At 36.6% G+C, this 21,469-nt stretch overlaps 1 protein-coding gene across 1 annotated transcript in view; it reads right to left on the bottom strand.

Annotated features, from left to right (window-relative positions):
- Nucleotides 1–14,213, bottom strand: part of LOC145661931 (cytosolic carboxypeptidase-like protein 5) — a 29,474-nt gene extending 15,261 nt beyond the window's left edge. Inside the window, exons 1-3 of the mRNA XM_081727279.1 lie at nucleotides 13,981–14,213; nucleotides 11,061–11,199; nucleotides 3,977–4,057 (exon numbers count right to left, since the gene is read on the bottom strand). Coding sequence (XP_081583405.1) covers nucleotides 3,977–4,057; nucleotides 11,061–11,199; nucleotides 13,981–14,053 — 293 coding nt within the window. The 5' untranslated portion in view covers nucleotides 14,054–14,213. The remainder of the gene's footprint in view (nucleotides 1–3,976; nucleotides 4,058–11,060; nucleotides 11,200–13,980) is intronic.
- Between the last annotated feature and the right edge of the window lie 7,256 nt (nucleotides 14,214–21,469).

The raw sequence follows: 21,469 nt of genomic DNA, 5'->3' as shown, positions 1-21,469 counted from the left end.
AAAATCCGGACTAGTGTATGTTGCATTGGCAGGAATAGTTTTGACAATTTCTGCTAATTTCGGATCTTAACGAATACTAAATCCAAACAAATTTAAGAACAAACCACTTGATTGTTTTCCGAGTTGCTCACACCCAGAATCTCCCCTAAAGGACAACTGATTCACAGCCAAGAATTGAATAACTTTCATCATACTTTTCACATAGTACCTATTATTCATAATTACATCATTACACACCTTCTTCACGACTGTTTCGCCCGAGTTCTCACGTTTTCGTTGCTCCAAGTAGCAAGCCTATGAGTTTCAGAATCGGCGTGACGAGAAAATCCCTTATTTTTCTCGGTTGCACGCTTCCAGTCTCTGAAACATTCTGCACGAATGAGGGATCACTGTTTCTTGACGGGTATTTCCGGCATGGGAAGCAAAAGGGCAGCATCTAACATAACAGAATACTCGAGCCAATCCCACGTTTTGTACCATATTGGACGAGATCGTCGAATTGAACCAGAAATGCTGGAACCTGGAAAATTTGTAAGATTCGGCTCAGCGGGTTTTGTATCGCCAAGGTCTGTTACATGGTGGAAATCAACACCAACATGGTGGAAATCATATGTTTGACGTTTAATTTCTTCTTGACCTTCTACACATGTTGATACAGATGACCCTGCTACGGAATTAGTTTCATTTTCGATAACTTTTGCACCAAAAAATGACTTGATGGATGTCTGCTTCATATTTATGGCGTTATAATAGTCGTTATAATAGTCGGTTCTAATAGGCAGTTATAATAGAGTAGCTGGAAACGTCTGGCGAGGTACATTTGCCTGTAGTTCATTTTCTACTGTTTTTGTTTCCTTCTGGAAATTCGCTAAGCACTCTGCTACTTATTATTGCGCGCAATTATAATGGTGTGTGACAAAATCTTTTTAAAACAATTGGTTCGGTGTTCTGCTGCCGTCTTGATTTTTTTTCTCTGAGTGCATATAAGGAATTAACGTTCTCTTCATTCCGTATATTTGTAAACAAAACGTGAAACAAATGGTTCGGGACTACTCAGAAAAAATAAAGTGAGCCGATGCAAACTGCTATTTAGAAACATTTTACAATCATTGATTTATTTTCATGGGTGTTCGGCGCAAAGACTCAAATCACGTCATTGTTGCCGCTTTTACAATAAACAAAACTTCAGAATTTCCCACTGACTTTTTTGTATCTGACTATTCTAGAGGAGCATGTACGTTTTCTACAGACATCACAGTTTCGGTACCAGTTTCATATATGAAACATGCGTTTTCCTTGCACTGTAAGGAACATGGACGTGTTGCATGTTTTACACGTTAATTACAGGCACACGTGGGACATGTACTGTCAAGTCGGCAAAACAAATGTTTTTACCTGCAATGTTACACATGCACAAACCAGGCACTCACATTCATGTAACATAGCCTGTTTTCGGGTCAATTTTCATATGGGTATTCTTTGGAAGGGCATCTTGTCCAACGCCTTGAATGCTTGTCGTGGTTGTGATTCTTCAAACTCTTGGAATGAGGAAAAGTAATACATGGGAGATTGTTGAGTATATCTAGCAATTAGAATAACTGTTGTTTATCGTAGAAATATACGCCACGATCAATTTCATTTGTTAGTAGTAGTAAATGCGCGCTAAGTTCAATTTTATTTAGTAAATAAAATCACAAGATTTTCCTATTTGGGATTTGCTGAAACAATTTGAAACTTCTGAACAACGTCCTTTTTAGAATGGAAAAAATATTTAGAGCGGGCAAAAAATATTTTAGGGCGGGTATTGCCCGCTGTAGCTCCTCCCTGGCTACGGGCCTGAGTTGGGGTCATCAACAATGTGTAATCAAAGTACATATAGCATTGAACAACGATTAGTTGTTGCGATTTGGCTTCACGAAAGATGTTACACAGGTGACACCATGGAAAGTGTTAAAGCCATGGGCGGAGTTAGCAATTGTCTGCTTCGGAGCAGACCTTTTGTCTGTTGGGGGTGGGGCACGGTAAACACAAATGAGAATTGAAGAATCTTATGTGGCATTTTTATTTTTTGTCAAAAAGTTGAGGGGGCAATGCCCTCCATAACTCCGCCCATGGTTAAAGCGACATTTACAGACCGCTTTGGTATTAATCCACCAAGAAAAGCAACAATTTTGGGGTGGGAAAAACCGTGTATTTGCTAAATGCAGTGTGAACGAACTTGGCGCAAAATTCAGCTGTGTTACGAGATGGATGGTGATCATGTCGATGTTTATGACTCTTAAGACTCTTAAGACTTCAAGGTAACTGTGTACAGACATTCTACCATAACTAAGGGGGCGCCGTGGCTCAGTGGTAGAGCGTTCACCTCCGGTGCTTGAAGTCCCTGGTTCGATCCCAGCTCGCGCCGTGTGGACTTTGTGGTGGACAAACACCGTGCTCGTGGGTTTTCTCGGGGCTCTCCCATAGCCTCCTACTTTCTTCATTCCACCATTTCATATATTTCTCATCATCACCGTCTCCTTTAGCCTAACCGGCATAATCGTGGGACGTAAAATTAAAGATTTCATTTCATTTTTCTACAATAACTAACACTATACTGTTGAAAGTAAAGGGGGGTACGCCCACTTCCTGATCACCCTGTACTTCGGGAGGTCTCTTGCATGTTGAATTCTGCGTCGTGTAGGCTGTGCACATCTTTCTATTCCGTTCCAACAGTCAGAATTAGAGTTTCGATTCCAAGTTCGCAACCTTTGTCACCTGTACACGACGGAATTCGACGACATACAAGAGGATTTTTTGTTTTCTTTCGATATTACAAATCACCTCCAAAGTTTGTGCACATCTTTTAGATTCACCTTGTATATATAATAACACCTTTATGTATAATCATCCTGTACTGTTTTTATTGTTCACGTAAATGCACATGTGAACTTTAGCTTTAGGACATTTTCGACCCTAAATGATATAAAAGGATATTTTCAAATATTAAGCGACTTTTGCCGTGTTGGCATGAAATTATTTCGAACTTCATATCTAGAAATATTTATCTTTTTGAAGGCTACCAATCATATTATAGTTCATCACTATATAATAGTTCATTTGCAAGCCTACCGTGAAAATTTTAGGGGGGCCGGACCCCCCTAGACCCCCTGGATACGAGCCTGCTTTTAACCACATCTGGGGAGTAAATGTGCGATTGTGAGAGTTCTGGTAGACCTTAATTCACGTTTAGTAGATCAGAGGTATGGTCCATCCGCGGGCCACTTTCTCAGATCGTTATTGGCGCTGTTCATAATATTTTCTTCCCTTTTTAACTCTGAGTGTACAGCAGGCCCGTATGAACGGGGGGTCTAGGGAGCCGGGTCCCCTAAATTTTTACTGGCCTTTTAAAATTTTCACTGTAAACTTTTGTTGATGAAATATAATATGTTGGATCGCCCCCCCCCTCTAAATTTTACTGGTCCCCTAAAATTTTCACGGTAGGCTTGCAAATGAACTATAATATGGTGATGAAATATAACATGTTGGATCGGGCCCCCGTAACTTCTACCGGCCTCCCTTACATTTTTGGATTTGCTACGGGCCTGGTGTACAGATATATATATCGATTATGAGAGATATTTGGCATTCGGTGGAAGTTTTTTCTGTGTCCAACAACCTTTTACTTCTGAGTATTCTTTCAAGATGTCTAAAGTCAAATTTTCCTGTAGCATGTATTTACATGACTTTCAGGCCATAAATGCATGCACGTAGAAATCCGAGCGTTAGTGAATGAAGGATGAGAGAGGATAACGGGGACGTCAGCATCGAGGCTATCATTAACATGGACTTTTAAGTTCTCAAAGCACATCGTAATAAAATGTGAATGAAAAATAGTGAAAGCATGAAATAGTTACTTGGTAAATTAAATTCAGTGTTTGAAGCAACAAGCAAAAGATTCATCTTCCGAAAGGAAGTTGTACAAACAGAAATATACCTTCGACCCTTCTTTCTCAAAAACTGCTTATCTGCTTCAATAACGGCTTCAGAGTCAGCTGGACGCTCTTTCTTTTTCATTCTGAAATCGAGATAGACATTATTAACAAGATTAATATTATACTAACTTTTGTATAAATAAATATATTTATTTTAAAATCAGTTGACTGTCGTTGTGAAGGTGTTTGTCATCAGTTCAACTTAAAATATCCGAAAATCTTGGTAAGGTTAAAACCTCGTACTTGTGGTATGAGAGTTTATATCAAGCCCTATAACAGAACTCTAATGACAGAATCTCTAATAAAGAGTCATATAATATTACGTTATAATATACCTCTTAATAGTAGTATCTACCTGTGGCTTAGATTAAATTATTTCAACAATTATCATTACTCGATACTCAAATACGGCGCATCAGAATTACGCCGGATGTATTAAATGAAAGATAAGAGGTTGGATTTTCCCAGTTTTATTACAAAAGGGATGATGATGAGGTAATCACATGATGAATCTGGGACATTGGATATTTACTAATAATAATAATAATAAATTCAATTAATACACAATCTCCTCGTTGACCTGAATGGTCAGGCTAGATTCGGAGGTTCTGGTACCTGAAAGCTAATTGCAGAAATTAATAAACCAATTTGAATGTGCATGCCAATGCAAGGCTATGTGTGCGGAAATTTAATAAAGTTCTTGTTTTCCCTCTTCCTCAAGTATGAAACGTCACAAGGGACCATACTTTTTTTTTTGACAATTCGATTTCTGAAAATGCTTGCTATCATCGGATGCAGCACCAAACAAACCGAGAGAAACAAGTTTTTAGCGGCAGACCGTAAACAGGTCCGGAGATAAAGGGGTCCAATGTTCGAATATAGGACGTACAAAGTGCATATAAACATCATGTAATTTTGAAACGAGTGGAGGAATTGAGATCAAATTTGAGGTGTGAGTATCGAGTGTGGCATCATGCGGCCATCGGATAGGTATATTGCGCATCATGTCGGCCATCTTAAAAGTCGCCATATTAAAGTTATCGAAAATAAAGAAACGGGAAGGAAATCATGTGGCATATCAATTTAGGCTAGCGTTCACCCAGGAATTCAAATATGAAGTTAGTTTTTACAAACCCTTGTGTGTTGAGTAGTTGCGGATTCTGGAAATTTTGAATAGTTGAAATTAATGGTAGTGTCTTCTGCCGATTCAACGTAAATCAAGAATAAGGTCAAAATAGAGCTTGATAATAGTTCTACAATTATTACGGTTGATAAGAAACTATTATGTCAGGGATGCAAATAAGCAACAAAATTTTACTAGCCCCCCCAAAAAATGCTACTAGTCCACGTCTCACAATAGAAATCATTTACTTACTTTCGATATGCTATTCCAAACAATACTCGCCTGTTCCGATGAACCACTCGCCCCGGGCGACTGTTTATTTGCACCCCTGTATTATGCTGTTAAGGCAATCTTGAAAGATGCATGGGAGCAACCGATAAAAAACCTTAAGGTGTCAAAAGATCAGTAGTAAGTAGGACTTATCTTGAATTGACAACAGACCTTATGCACGTTTAGTTACATCTGTTGTGTACCTTTAAGAATGATTGTGGGGTTAATACAAAAGGGGAACAATAGTGAGCACATCTGAAGAACGATAAACAATCAGGCTTATCACAGTTTTCACCAGTATTGAAATTGAAACAGTAGTCGACAGGAGTCCGAAATGATTCAGGTGCGTCTTGAAGATATCCAGTTTTGTAAAATGCATATCTTACCATGTCTTGAAACCTTGGAGCTGTGAACTGGAAGTGGGTGAGTGATTGCAGGTTAATAAAGTTGTCTCGTTGCCAGATTTTAAAGTTCGAAGACATGTATTTTACAAAGTTGTTACACGGACGGAAGAAGAATACATACAGTTGTTGTATAAGTGGCGTACAACCAACAGGAATGAGGAGTCGTGTAAGTTGAACAGTTTCTGCACCAACACTTCATCTTTATTAGTGCTCCATGAAAAAAGAAGCAGCAGCAGCAGTTTAGTGTGCTATATAGCAGCAGTCTTAAGGTGCACTATTGATAGGATATTATGAACCTTTCAAACTTGATTTAACAACATAATACTCCCTCATTCACAGCACTAACTCTAACACCGTACCCACAGCCCTATTTTGATCGTGTTTCTCGTGACACTAACATTAACTTCACCTGTTAAAAATTTACAGAATCCGTAACTACTCAACACATAAGGGTTGGTAAAAACTAACTTCACATTTGAATTTCTGGGAACAAGCTAGCCTAAATTGATATGCCACATGATTTCCTTCACGTTTCTTTATTTTCGATAACTCCAATATGGCGACTTTTAAGATGTCCGACATCATGCGCAATATACCTATTCCGAAGAGCTTCACACTCGATACTCACACCTCAAATATGAACTAAATTCCTTCACTCATTTCAAAATCACATTATGTTTATATGCACTTTGTGCGTCCTGTATTCGAACATTGGGCCCCTTTATCTCCGGCCCTGTTTACGGTCTGCCGCTAAAAACTTGTTTCTCTCGGTTCTTTGGGTGCTACATCAGATGATAGCAAGCATTTTCAGAAATCGAATTGTCAGAAAAAGAATGGTCCCTTGTCAGAGAAAACGAATGAATCAGCAGACCGCAGGCTGCGAGAACTGGGCAGGCACTAACACTTCATGTTACATTAAAGACGTACTATTTAACTAGTTTGACGTGATATTGCTAGTTGAATCGCTCGGATTGAATCTTTGGGAGATCGTCTCACTTCTTCGCTCTGATGTCGTGTTGTAGCTGAGGTGCAGATCGCCGCTAGGCTTTGGATTCGATGGTCCTGGGTTCACAGCTGGTTGTGGCCGTCTTTGATATCTTACTCTCTGGACTGGAATGATGCAGCAACCATTCATCATCCTTCTTGTGAGCAGTGTGGAAATTGAAGCATTTGAGGTGGGGAGGAAGTAAGTGTACGCCTAAAATATAATTGCACTAGGAGAGTACTCTCGCAGACTAAGCGTTAATTTCTCAACACATTACAAAAGAAATATTTACTCGCAGGAAAATGCCCCTGTGTGTACAATATGGGAAAGATTATGATTTCTCAGTTCACAGTATTTTTCTCACAAAAGACTTGAATAATCAGTTTTTGTAATGCTCATAGCGTATAAAGGTGCTTGGGTACTCGGCAGCCCCAATGGAGCAACGCTGCATCATCAAGTTTCTCCTGAAGGTAGACACGAAACCTGCTGAAATCTTCAGAAGATTAAGTGAGCAATATGGCGAAGAAATGTTCTCTTAGTCACAAGTGTACGAATGATGTTCAAAATTCAACGTAGGAAGAGAATCCGTTCATAATCCACGCCGAGCTTCTGCAATCAAAGAAACCAACATTCTTCAGGTGGAGCAGCTCCTTCTGAGTAATCGACGCATTAATATGAGATATTTGAGTACGGAAACAAACATCAGCGCGGGAAGTGTGAAACGATCATCCACGAACACCTGCACTTACGGAAAACTACAGCCAGATGGGTACCATAAATGCTAACGTTCGACCAGAAGCAGTGAAGGTAAAAAATCTTATCTCAGTATCTGCAGCGATTTTGAAGAGAAGGCGAAGCCTGCTTGAGGTAATCACCTGCTATCAGAGCTGGGTGCACCATTAACACTTCGGAGTCAAAGCGTTCCAGTTTGGAATGGAGACATGCAGACTCGCCGCCGAAAAATTCCAGGCACAAGTGTCCGCTGGCTAAGTGATGCTGACGGTATTCTGGGACAAAGATTGGGTAATATCTACTGTTTTCCTGGCACTCGGTTTCGAGAAGAAAACGGTCACAAACGATGAAGGATAGCCTCATCATCTTGCATGACAACGCGCGTCCTCGTATTACCACGACAACGGTCACACTTGATTGGGAAATCATATACCAACCTCGAATAGTCTCGATCTGTCGCCTTGCAACTTCCATCTTTTAGGTCCCCTCAAGAAGCACCTGGCAGAACAAAAATTCCACACAGCAACGACGAAGTCAAAACGTGTGTGCTGAAATAGCTGAAAGAATTCTATGCCACAGGAATATGTGCACTCCTACACCAATGGGATATATCTGTGTGTACCGTATACATGGGCAGTACCTTGAAACAGAACAGTAATTGATTCGCGTGTTGTCTTTTCTAGAAAATAAAAAAATAACTTGAAGGCCTCTCGTATAATAGCTATTAAAATCTTATTTTTAATTTTAAAAAATACTATCGTTTTTTATTGAAAGTAGTTACTGTATATACACGCAACCGTATTCTCAGTGCACAGGATAACTTTCTAGTCCTAAATACATACTTTTTCTGCACGGGTAGGGTTGAAAATAAACATTTCTGTCCATATACTTCGTGCCTTGTACGCGTTTTCAAAGTCAATTCAATTTCAGACACTCTACATGTAAAGATATGTTTGGCTAGTTCTATTCAAGGAAAGAATTGTTAAAAAGATCACATCTACTGAAAAGTATTCGAATAGGCAAAGTCAACATGATGCTGTTTAATTACTTTTCGTACTATTTTTCATAATATTTTAAAAGCAAACTTGAAAATAAAAGATAAAACTTTCCATTTTTGTCTGGAAACAGGGTGTTCCACAAAGAGGTTTAAGCTGTTTGAATGTTAATAACATAGAAAGTATTAAAGAAAACCTGATCAAATTATTATTTAGCTCTGTCATGACTAGTATGTATAGTCATTCATTTGTTTTGTTTTGTTTTCATTGATTTGTATAGTTTTCTTTTGTTCTCAGTTCAGCTGCCAATAATGACCAGTAATTTACAAGAAGGCGGGGAACTCTTACTTTGAGCAACGAAAATGAATTTTACGGTGTTTCTGGAAATGTGACAACATGAAAGAAGGGCAGAGACAATGGCGAGCAGAATTTGATACTGTGCCGAAATTACATATCACAACAACTATGAAATTACGGAACAAGTTTGAGAAGGAAGGATACTGTGTGTAATCTGAAGAAGGAACGGTGTGGCAGGAAGAAATAAGTAGTGGATGAAAAAGGAGTGGAACCAGTGTTGCAAACTTTCACAAGACTCCCTCGGAAGTCCATACTGTAAACTTCGCGTGAATTATGTCTAAGCAAATGAAGTGTCCATCGCATTTTAAAGCAAGCAAAGTAGAAACCTTATATTCCCAGGTTACTTCACGCAATCAGTAAGGACGATCCGGACAGGCGTATCCAATTTTATGAATGGAGTTGCGACAGTGAACCGTTGACTGATTTCAACCTTTAGTCTGATGGGATGACTTTTAAATTGAATGGGACAATCAGTCGCCACAACTGTTTGTACTGGGCAAGACAATCCTCATGTTATGGGAGAACGAGCTGTTGATCTTCCTGGGTTATCAATGTGGTTTAGTATGTCTACCAGAGAACCTGTCAGGTCGTTCTTTTTCAAAAGAACAGTGACAGGTGTAGATGTTGCAGGAACAAATTGTACCACCTATTCATCAACTGTGTCCACATAAAGATTGCTTTTTGAACAAGACGGCGCATCGCCACATTACCACAGAGACGTGCAGCAATTCCTATATGAAACATTTGCTGAAAAGTGAATAGGCCGACGAGGAAATGTCGAGTATCCATCCAGATCTCCCGATCTGACGCTGTTACATTTCTTTCTGTGGGGAACTCTCAAGAACACTGTCTACGGCACAATACCACGTACGCTGCATGCCATAAGACAGGCGGCCTGTAAATCCATTCTAATGGAAACCATATTACATGTTTGTCGGTTTGTTGCACAGCGTTGTCAATCATGTATTGTTGTCAATTGAGGACATTTTGAACTATTTCACATTATATCATCATGAGTAATGTTTTGAACGTCTTTGTGACTTAAAAACATTTTTTGTTTGTTTTAGTTCGAGTTATTAAAGTTCAAACAGTTCGAAAGCCTTTGTGGAACAATCTAAATTTACATAACGAATTAGCCAGATGAAGTGTATCTGCTTTTCGGGATTTCAGCATATGGTAACCCTATCCAGGGATGCAATTATATTTCCTTGTACTTCCTATTATACATAATTAATTATTTTCTTAGATGTTATCAATTTCTTTGTCCTATACGGTTATTTCTTCAATGAAGTTAATATCGCAATGTGAGTGAACAAAATGATATATAAATGAGAAAGTTTTTTTTTTTTTTTATTCAGTTATCATTTTAAGCATTTTTGCAATTTTGATTTTACTTCCTAACATAATATCACCTTTGTTAGTTTATGTTGGTTGGGAATCTGGAATGAAACTATTCCATTGGTTTGAAATCAAAATATGAACCTTGACTTAGTGAGAAACGAAAATCAAGAGCTCAAGAATAGTATTTGATGAAGCCAAAATGTTTAGTTGGCGAAAACATTATATTAGTTTTATAATAAACATTCTCAGCGATTAATTTGTTATCTAAGGATACAATAGGCAAATCTCGTATAATGGAGAATATCGGAGTTAAGGAAATATTTGAATAGATCATAATATATCAGGAGCAAAAATGGTTAAATACCAATGGTAATAATTGGGTTGAAAACTTAAGGGTACGATGAGTTGCCAACGACAATCTGAGATATGTTCTATGTTGGGCTAACAAAGAAGTTCCCTTCCCATCCAAATTACTCTGGACCATCATACATTGGGTGCAATGGTGTAATGTTACATGGCAGAGTGTACACTGTACAGCCACCCTGTATACGTTTGTTTTCCGTAAATTTAAGGTGAGCATACCCTAGACTAAAAATATTCGGTATACTACCATATACGGCCATTACATCCCTGATTGGGAGTGTTTTATTCTTGTTGAACTTATATACTTATAAATATTTGACTCTACTTTAAGAAATGTTTGGCTTTCCTACGTAACGATTAGCCTAGAGTTTGACAATTAACTTACGCTGACAATTAACATTCTTTGCTGCTAGAATACGTTTAGTTATAAAGCGAGAATATGCTTAAATATTTTCCTTGGCTAAGTCTTTGGTGAGGGTTTATACCACTAAAATTCGTTCAACACTTTGATCTTACCTCTGATACATGTTTCCCAGAGTGAAATCGCAGGAAGGAAAATGGAAGTTGCAGCAGTTGAGCGATAAAAGTTTGGGAAGCAGAAGACATTCCACTTGGTCCTCGATGCTATCAAAATAGTTGCCATAGATGAAGATGCCTGCAACAAATGTTCTTTTAAGCTTCAGTTTGATATCTAAGTTTAAGCCTCTTCTACTACTTGAGATTAGCGGGTTAGTATAACGCTCAGGATACAAAATACTGATCTGTTCTTGGAATATAGGGTTGCCACATTTTAAAATTAGACAAGCGGGGGATTCTAAACCGTAAGTAGTGATGTGAACTTGTGTATCCCAAATGCTAATCCGAAGGACATTTTCTCTCTTTTTTTCTTTCTTTTTTTTTAGTGATTTCTTTGTTAACTGACACTTCCAATGTGCTTTTCTAACGAAACTAAAGTAAAGCAAATTTAGTTTTTGTCTTTAATGTTTTATCAAGTTCAGCAAATGTGAATCTTGAATTGTAAAGTAAGTATTACAGTAAGATATCTGTAATTGTAAAAATATCTGTAAGGCAAGTCTTTTTTTAAAAAAATAAGTGATATATGGCACATATTGTTCATACGTTTTTCTCTCTAAGAAACACAAAATCATTTTTAAATTCTTATTATAAGGAAAGTAAAACATATTTAGGAAGATTGCTACTTGAAATCATACTAACATTCAAAATTACCGCGCTTTCATAATATATGAAATACAGCGTAAAAGAAGAAAATATTAATAATGAATCTATTCTAACGAAAATACTAAGGATACCGTAATTCAATTTACAATCACTTCTGAGTATATATATTTTATATAAACTAGGTGAACACATAGACTAGGTAAAAATATAGATTTGTTTAGCTGAACTGGACACAATAGTCATCAAACAAGTCATGAATAATTCAAATATTTTTGGCACAATATCCACAAGTGAATACTCATTCGAATCGAACTTCCAGTACGTTACATTAAAAACACATGTACTACACAAAGAAAACCACTGCGCATTAGAGCAAATCTCTTAACTCTTATTAGCAAATCCCCCTGCGCACACGCACTGGGCAAATAGCTCACAACCTGAGCCTGAACGCAACTCCAAATTTAACTCAATCGCAATTGAGATTGACACAGAGATGTAGCGGTTTACGTTGAATAGAACAACACTTTACCAACGAAGTCGTCTTAGATTTTTCTCCAATCCAAAAAAGCGGGTGGTTTTTTCGTGATTAAGAGATGATTAAGCGGGAGATAAATATAGGACCTGAAAATCGGGTAATATGGCAACCCTACTGGAATACAAAACTGAAATGAACCTCAACGATTTTCTACTCCACAAAGCTAAATAGTTAAATGTTTTCTATTTTCTAATATTCATTAATCTTGAAATATACCTCACCTAATTTGAGATAAAAGGCTATATTTAAGCCTAGGCTTGGTAAAATTTATATTGTTAAGAAGTTTAGTTTACCAAACACCAGAGCAAACTGCTTCACATGGCATACATTATGACGATGCTACGTGTTATTTTTGAATACATCGTATGCTTAAGCAAATTCAATTTCACTGAAATCAACTCGCAAAAAGCTCCCTTTCTCACAAATTAACTTTCTAAAAATCAAATCCTACCTAATGATTTTTCTTTCCTGAAAATTAGATTCGCCTCATTTTATGAAAACTATTTGGTAAAAATCCTTCTTCTCTTCCAAACAACAGAGCTACGAAGACTAATCATTAGCTAGGGCTAATCATTTGTAGTACCAGAATATCACAATCGATTTAGATACGAATATAAGTAACACGCAACAATACCTAATCGATAGTGAATGATATGAAACAAATTTCACGAAAAGATATTTGAATATAGCAATAGCAGTACGCTCCATAAAGCAGGTACCGAACAATATGGTGAATTAAGTAAATGCCTACTGCATGACAGAAGTATGAAGTTTCATTTTTTTTAATACAGTAAATCAATGTTTTATACTACTGGTCTGCTCTCACTTCGTTCTCTCCAAACCTTCGGTATCCTAACCCTCTGTGGTACTCGCTTATTAAAGCTCTCACACTTGTCAGTAGATTACAGAGAGCGGTAGCCTTCTAGTAACAATGGAAATCCTAACATGTAAAATTCAGCGGCTCAGGGAAACATAATTGTCTGTCACATTTTGTAACTTTCTAATAAACTGGAAAAGAAGGTTCAACGTTCTGATGCAATTCAACGCAATGACACATACCCTGCTATCTGCAGGTGCACTTACGAAATTACAACTACCTACATACTCTTCTGTGATTCAATCCATCCTATCTAATAGCTCAATTTCACCGAAAGGCCTATCTAATAACTCAATCACCATTATGTTCACCCAAATCCCTCAATTATATATTTTCACAAGTATACTATTCGTGCAAGTATATTACAAATATTAATCCTGAAAGAATTTTCGCTAATGTTTAGCAGAAGGGGTCGAGCAATTGTTTCTAAAAAGTTACAACTTCGGTAATGTCTGTTCACACTAGGTTAGCTTAGGTTAGTTTAGGTTAGGTTAGACTAATTTATGTTGCATTATGTTAGTATAGGGGTCCAGCATAATTTTCCAAAAAATGATAGGATTTCTCAAATTTCTACTAATATTAGGTTAGGTTAGATTAGGTAAGATTTGGTTACATTATGTTAGGTCTAAGTACTTGCATCATCCATGTCTCCTGTAAATTTTATGATTTTTCTGTCGTTCTGGACACTTATGCGAGACATAGCCCCGTATTTTAATGTTTTATAAGTTTCAAATAATTGACAACATAAGCTAGTCTACATACATAACTTTTTTAAATGCTCATTACCACACTGCATAAAATATTGTAACCAATAAATATAAATTTGTCTCAAACTTTATTCTTACCCTCTTGGTGAGGATGAGCATGAAGATCCACATACAAAAAAAGACCTGATTCTTCTTGCACGTCTGTCTTCATCTTGTCATTCTATTATGCTTTTGATATTATTAGCTTTTCAAAAATATTCAACATCAAAATTCCGAAAACGAGATCAATTATGCCATTGAAGATAACCACACTTTTAAATTTATCGAAATTTGTGCGCCATGGTGAAAACAGAAAATCTCAAACAGAGCACTGACGACTTTCTTGTAACCATTTCTGCCCCTGAATCATTTGAAATTAATATTTCACGACACGTTACATATATTGAAAATAACAAACGATAAAGTTTATATTACGGAAATATATTTTCGGAACATGTGCAGAGCAGATCATCAAATTAAGAAAACATTTTTATTTTTGTTTTTCTTGCTTCAAGTGATCGCTGCATGCCCAAATAATTGCGTACAGATCCATAATATACGTGCAAATTGATGTGCTTCCCCTTACGACTATAAATACGCGTCCTGACTTACTCTATAAAACAACTGTGCAAAAAAACCAACTTGTGCTATGTGTCCACTAAAAGCGAGAATGGTTTTAAGCGAGTAAGGGTAGCAGAGCAGAAGGGGTGGCCAGCACAGGTAGTAAGGGCGTCAGCGACGGAGGGTATGCACAAAAACTAGGATAGTATAAAAACACCTGATACCATACTTGTATGTAAATATAAAATGCAGGACGTGCATTAACAGAAATACTGCGCCGAACGAAGTTAGTATGTTGCACAATCGTCTTTGATATACACTCACTTATTTTAACCCTAGTATTAGCCCTTGTAATTGTTTGACGCTAGTAACATTATATTTGTAAACATAAAACACTAGTTTCCTACACTGTACAGAAATACTCCAACGTACAGTGGGGCTAAACACGCACATTGTTAGAGGGGGCTCGGGGGGACGCGTCCTTTTAGATTTTAGTTAAATATTTTTAAAGAAACTATACCAATTTGTATATTTAATTTTGTCGGAAAGCGGATTTTGATTTTGATTCATCTAACCCCCGAGATTTAAAAAGCTAACGACGCTAGTGGGCCAAACCAGGTAATTCTTGGCAAAAACTCGAAAAATGAAGTAAAAGTTTGACTCGATATAATTAGTTATAATGAAACCTTAATAGTATAGACCTACACATAAGATAGTTTGCACGAAAGGAAGTGACCGCAGCTTATTATGAGCTCATGGCACGTGTAAACTCGGTTATCCGCCGAAACCGGAAAGGCGCTGCTTAGTGACAGAAGATAAGAAATTGACTTTGAATGTCACTATCCCTACATTGCGTATACGTCGTCATACAAACGGAGAATTTGTATGATACTGTTAGTAAAGCTTACATGCTTGCTGCTGGTCTAGTGGCTAGCCCGTGAGTTTTTGGTTCCTGTAGTCTTGTGTTCGATTCCAGTTAAGGATCAATTAAAATTTTACTTTAACTAGAATTTATTTTCATTAATTATCCGTCTCCTTTAACCTAAAGGACTTAAAAGTTGAGAAAAGTGTATGGGAAAAATTGTTAAATACTAAAAATGAAAAAGTCAGGTGCCAGTGTTTTGTAAGCTATTGACAAAATAATAAAAAGACAGGAAAGAAAATCTCTTGAGAACTGAAACTGAACAATGTTTTAGCATTCATGCTTAATTTGCTACTAGCGTTACACATTAAATTCAATGTAATATAAATATTAAACACAAAATTCGCTACTTGACTGTGGATAACATGGAAAATGCTAGGTATTGTTAAACATTAAACATAACACCTCATTTTTATATCAATAAATAACTTAATAAATAACAAGACAGTAATAATACTATTAATCTATATCTATAGAGTATATAAATGAAAAATACGTTATCATAACGAAAAATGGGTGAACCGTTTGAAATGAATTTTATTAACATAGTTAACACCTACCTCGGACTAGATTGTTGTCACGCCATTTTTATTGAAATGCGTATCCTAACAGAGGAGAGGGGGTTAAAAATGTATGCAAAAAATAGAATATCTAACGTTTGTGAGATGAAACGATACATAAAAACCATATTTAAAACGAGAGTGCACGTGTCCGACCGTGTTTAGAAATTTCGGTATTAAGTGGAGACTAGGAGCAGTTTGTATCATTTTCACTCAATATTTAAGAATGACGTCATCGGAGTTGTGTTTTGTCATACCGTATTTAGCATTTGGTCCAGTCCGGTTTCTATAATTCATTAACATATATATCATAAGAGGAAGAGATGGAGATAAACATCTTAATTTAAAATATGTGAGCCCATCTATTGCTGTCCTTAAAAATCCGTATTTGAGAGGGAAAAGGAGCAAGTTCTAAATGCGTGGTCAATATGTAAAAGTGACACCGTGATTATCTGTCCGATTATCACGGAAATCGAATGAATCGTTTGAAATGAATATTTGAATACATTTAGTACTTGAAACAAAATGGTTAGCTGACGCCCACTGGAAACTTGACAAAACTTCGATACAATTTAGAGGATGGTCAACTATGCCTAAATCTAACATTTCAGATGAAAGTGAACACAAGGAAAGAAGTAACAGCTTATTTAAGTTTAGCATTGCAAGTAATTAAAAAACAGAATATGATACGCAAACGAGAAAAACGTAACTTTTTATAAGGTTTGAAGACATGATTAAGAGATTATTTATTCCAATGGATCGACTATTTCTTACACGAATCTGAAATATATAGTTACGCTCTCAATTGATGCTGACTGATTGCGGCTGCATTAACATTTGTTTCTTATTGAGTTTCATTACTAAACTTTACCTCAATCCCCATAACTTCTTGTGTATATTTCTACCTGATTTTTTTTTCATTGAGGCATGGTTGATCATTGTCTAAATATTGTTCAAGTTCGCCAGCGGACGCCAGGTGACCATTTCTTACAAGGGGAAAACAGACTCTTGTAAATGAGGTTTGGGTCCATCCCTCGCGAGCTAGTAGTGTACATTCAAAATGTTAATATTACAAACTAGGAGAGCACAATTGCCAGAAATCTTGGAGAAAAAGCGCCTTAATGATTCCAACTCGCGTCTATATAATACGACGCGTAAAGTTATCAAGTGATGGCCTGGCAGAGCATCTACAAAACACGTGCAAAGGGTGCTGGGTTGGATTAACGCCCGAGTCAATGTTTTTTGCTTTAACCAATAAAGTAAAATGTTACTTTATACGAAGCTTCAAGAACATTTTTACATGACTGCGCTAACCATAATATAACCCGTGGCGTCAATATACAACGCAGAATAGAGTATATTTTATTGCTCGTTAACATGAAATATTTCAAGTTTGTACAACTGATTTGAACATTTCAATTGTTTTATGTATTATAAACATAAGATGAATTAATATTTTACTTGTAATTACAAATGCCTACTTTATTGGTTAAGCCGAAAAATGACTCGAGCAGGAATCGAACCCAGGACCCTTTACACGGGAGTTGAGAGTCCTCCTAACTCTGCCACGCCGTCCTTTCATAACTCTTCGAGTCGTATCATACATGCAGCGAGTTGGAATTTTTAAGACGCTTTTCCCCACTATTTCTGGCTATTGTGTTCCTCCAGTTTGTAATATTAACTTTAAATGTGCACTACTGCTTCGCGAAGGATGGCCCCGATGTTCATTTACCAAAGTCTGCTTTCTCCTTGTCAGTTAACTCTAGCCGGGTTTTTCTCATGTTACTTTCATAAAATACATGTTCTAAGCGAGGAAATGAGTATTAAAATATACTCCGAAAAATTGAGTCTCTCATCACAGGAAGATGAAACTCGGCATTTAAACTTATCCTTACATATCTGTGACGACATGGTCCATCCTTTCCTCTAGCAATGTAGCAAAGGAAGCAAGGCAATATCTTAATTTCCTATTTTGTGTTCATTAACTGGCCAAAGTGAGTAAGATTTTAGCTGTTTAAAATAAATCTAGAAGATAGCAGTTGGATTCACTAGGATCTATTTCATATCACTTCATACCAACTACGATAATGACATTTGATTATTTTCTTTTTTTCATGTTATTGTAATGTACAATATCAATGGTGAGCACATGGATGTGTGCATGTGAAATGTGCGAGATATGTATGTGTGTTCGTCCATATATATTTGCATGTATAAATATTGGTGTATGTATATGTTTATATATGTATATGTAAGTGTATATATGTATTATGTATGTATGCCTATTTCTAGAATGAGAGCATGAGTTCGTGCTTGATAAAATGTATGCATTGATTTATGGAATGTCCGTATACAAAGTTATGTATTGTATTTGCTTATTGCTAGCTTAATATTCTTATTATTTTCATTTTTTATTATTTTCATTTATAAACTTCTCTTTTCCTTATTATTATTATTATATAATAATGTAATCAATTGTGTACACCTCCTATAATTGGAGAGATCTCTCTGTTGGAGGAAATAAATAAATAAATAAATAAATATTGATATGCTATTCTATTGGGGAAGAGGTTTGAATATTTCGCAAATAATATTTCCATAAACTTATTCTTCTCGTTCGAAAAATTAGCATTTCAACTAGTTCGTGTGTGATCTTTAAAGATTGCTCCAGTCTATTTTTAAACGAATTGTGTATTCTATTTTTTATTTTTAGAATATATTTACGGGTCTTTTGAACCCTATTAGGAACCTAGAAGCACAATTTTAGGAAGCTAAAAATCAAGTTTAATTATTCTATTGGTCACAATAGTTCAGTGAGCGATCAACTTTTATACGTAGATTTGTGACTTTAATCTATTTTGGATTGCGTGAAAATTGCTTCATGCATGGCTTGTAGATTAAGAGACCTTTCACAGTTCACAAACCAATCATCTTTCCTCAAACTGATAGTTCTAAGACTGATCAGTTGGTTCATTGCTAGTGTAACATCCCTTTCAGCACCGAGACTATGTGAGACATGGTTCTACAACTTAACTTGGGATCGTAAACTAAATGAACTCCCATCAGGAATCAATCTCTTGATAAGGTTGATTCCATAAATATTACAGTACATTTTTTTCATTCTCACGTGAGTATTCACAAATAGAATATGACCTTCGAGAATACATACTGTCTTTCCACTCGGTATGAATACTAGTTTATTAATCATATTCTCATTAGTGAACATTATTTTTTCAATATACTGAAACATCTAATAATAAAAACAAAATATACTAATATTGTTTTTCTCTCCTATTTTCTTTGTTTTGACACAGACCAGTATTTCATTGATACCGTTATGTTTTTTAAAAAGGTGTGTTCAGTTACAGTTAAGACAGAGATACGACAGGCACTTGAAAGCGCCTCAGGTTATATTTGCTCTGCTCTTCTGCCTGGTGATGACTCACCAACTTGCTACTTTCATTTCAATTACTTGTATATTTAGTTTCGGATGTAAAATAATTTTTATATTTTATTAATGAAAAGAAATCTAGAACACCCTTATTTTTATCTACCTAGGTAGAATCATACTTGCTGCTTTATATTATTACCTGATACAAGAATAAGAATCAATCTAACAGAATGAAACCATATATAAAACTCTAATACTACAAGTAATGGCCGTTCCTACGACGAAAAAATAAAAAATGCTACAAGTAATGGTTGTTCCTTTGACGAAAAGGAAAAAGTGCACTTGACGAAGATTCGAACATGGATCATCTGATTGGTAGGTTAGTACGTTAGCCACTACGCCACATAGTCGGGTGTTAGCTTTCTTGCTATACACTTTAAACATTCAGCTTGTGATTTTTGTTTTGTCGTCTTAACGTATACCAGTTTCTCTGCTTTCCCTGCTTCTCATACTATTCGTGTTATTTGTTGTATAAATTGTATTTGCAAACATAATGAGTTTTGTTATATTACCAGGATCCACAGCTTTAAAAGTTTTTAAGGTCAATTGCATTAAGCGAACTGATTTTCTCATATCATCCATCGCTTCACGGGGCAAAATATACTATCCCGCGGAAAACATGCATAACTTATGTGACAGATAATATATATTTCATATGAGATTACATCATACGTTTTACATGAAATGCAGTCTGGCTCTTCCAACAAGATCGTACCAGTGTTCAGGCATGTACATATGACTTGTTTTCCTGATTTTTTCTCGGTAACTCCAAAATCAGCATCACACGGCAGAAAAGTGTGGCTTGGAACCAGGTAGTGTTGACGTATTTCTTCAAACTTGTGTGAGTGAACTAGAATGTAATGCAACAAGAAAATGGTAATGTTCTTGTTTTGTCCAAAGCAGGATTCCGTAAAGAAACATAGTTTTTTCTTCTGTAGTACATGGCCTGGATTCAGAAGAATTTCCAGCTAACAGGATCCGATTTCAGATTAACCACGGGATGCTACTGATACTGGCCACTTGCACATGTAGGTATTTTTCATATTGCACTGCTGTCCACTGTTTTATTCCTTTTTAGCAACATTTCGATCCACTGTTCCGCATTTAACGCACTTGTCGTTGTATTTGGTAGCATGCTAGCAGGCTACACTACCTTTGTTTGTAAGCAGACGTGTCTGATTGGTCGTTCTATTGTGCTGCCAAAATGTCTTGAGCCGTGGCAAAAATTCGAACTAAAGTTCACACCCTCGCGTTGAGCCAATAGGGATTCAGCTGTTGTTAAGCGAGAGAAAGCGAGTGGAATTTCTTCAGACGATAGCAGCGCTTGCAACGGAAGACTAGGGATCAAGTCAATGCGGTATAATAATAGTTGGACTGTGGTTTGATCCCTTCTCTCAGGACACGAATTATTGTGCCGCAAACCGCCACATATTTTCATTCCTATTTCTGAAGACAGGGAACAAATCACACAGTTCGGAAACTGATAAGACAGATGGCAGCACAACGCATTCCCATCATAATCTCATTTTTTGTTAACATGTGGTTTGCCCCCCCTCTCTCGATCAGCTCTTCAATTCTTCTATTGTCTCACATTTTCTTTTATGAAACTCTTCTCTTGCTCTGTCTGTGTCCCTTCGCAACTGGTTATTTAACTTCCTGTATATTTTTCTGCCCTCTTCTGTATCGACTTGTTTCCACGTGTTCCTTTTCCTCGTTTTCTGCAACATCTGTTTCGTTATCCATGGTTTCTTAATACTTTTGTATGTGCGGTAACCTACTACTTCTTCTGCAGCCTGCTGTATGACAAATTTAATATGTTCCCACGGTCTGGTACTACTAGGATGATCAGACGTACTGATTTTCGCAGTACAGTACTGTATTTCACAGAGCTGTCCTGGCTGTTGCGAAGACTACTAGAAAATCGAGAAATATCCTTTTTTTAAATGTCCTGAGTTAACTAATTTGCAATATCTTTGAATCACAGGCCCTTTTCCTGGATGATGAACCGCTGTGTTTTTTAACACTCCTCAAAATATTAGGGATGGAGAACAATCAACAAACCATTGTTTTACAATACATTGTTTCTACTGAGAA

Source organism: Thermobia domestica, chromosome 10, assembly GCF_964235325.1.
Source record: "Thermobia domestica chromosome 10, izTheDome1.hap1.1, whole genome shotgun sequence".
Lineage (NCBI taxonomy): Eukaryota > Metazoa > Arthropoda > Insecta > Zygentoma > Lepismatidae > Thermobia > Thermobia domestica.
Note: the sequence above shows the minus strand (reverse complement) of the source record. Positions and strands in the feature narration are given on the sequence as shown.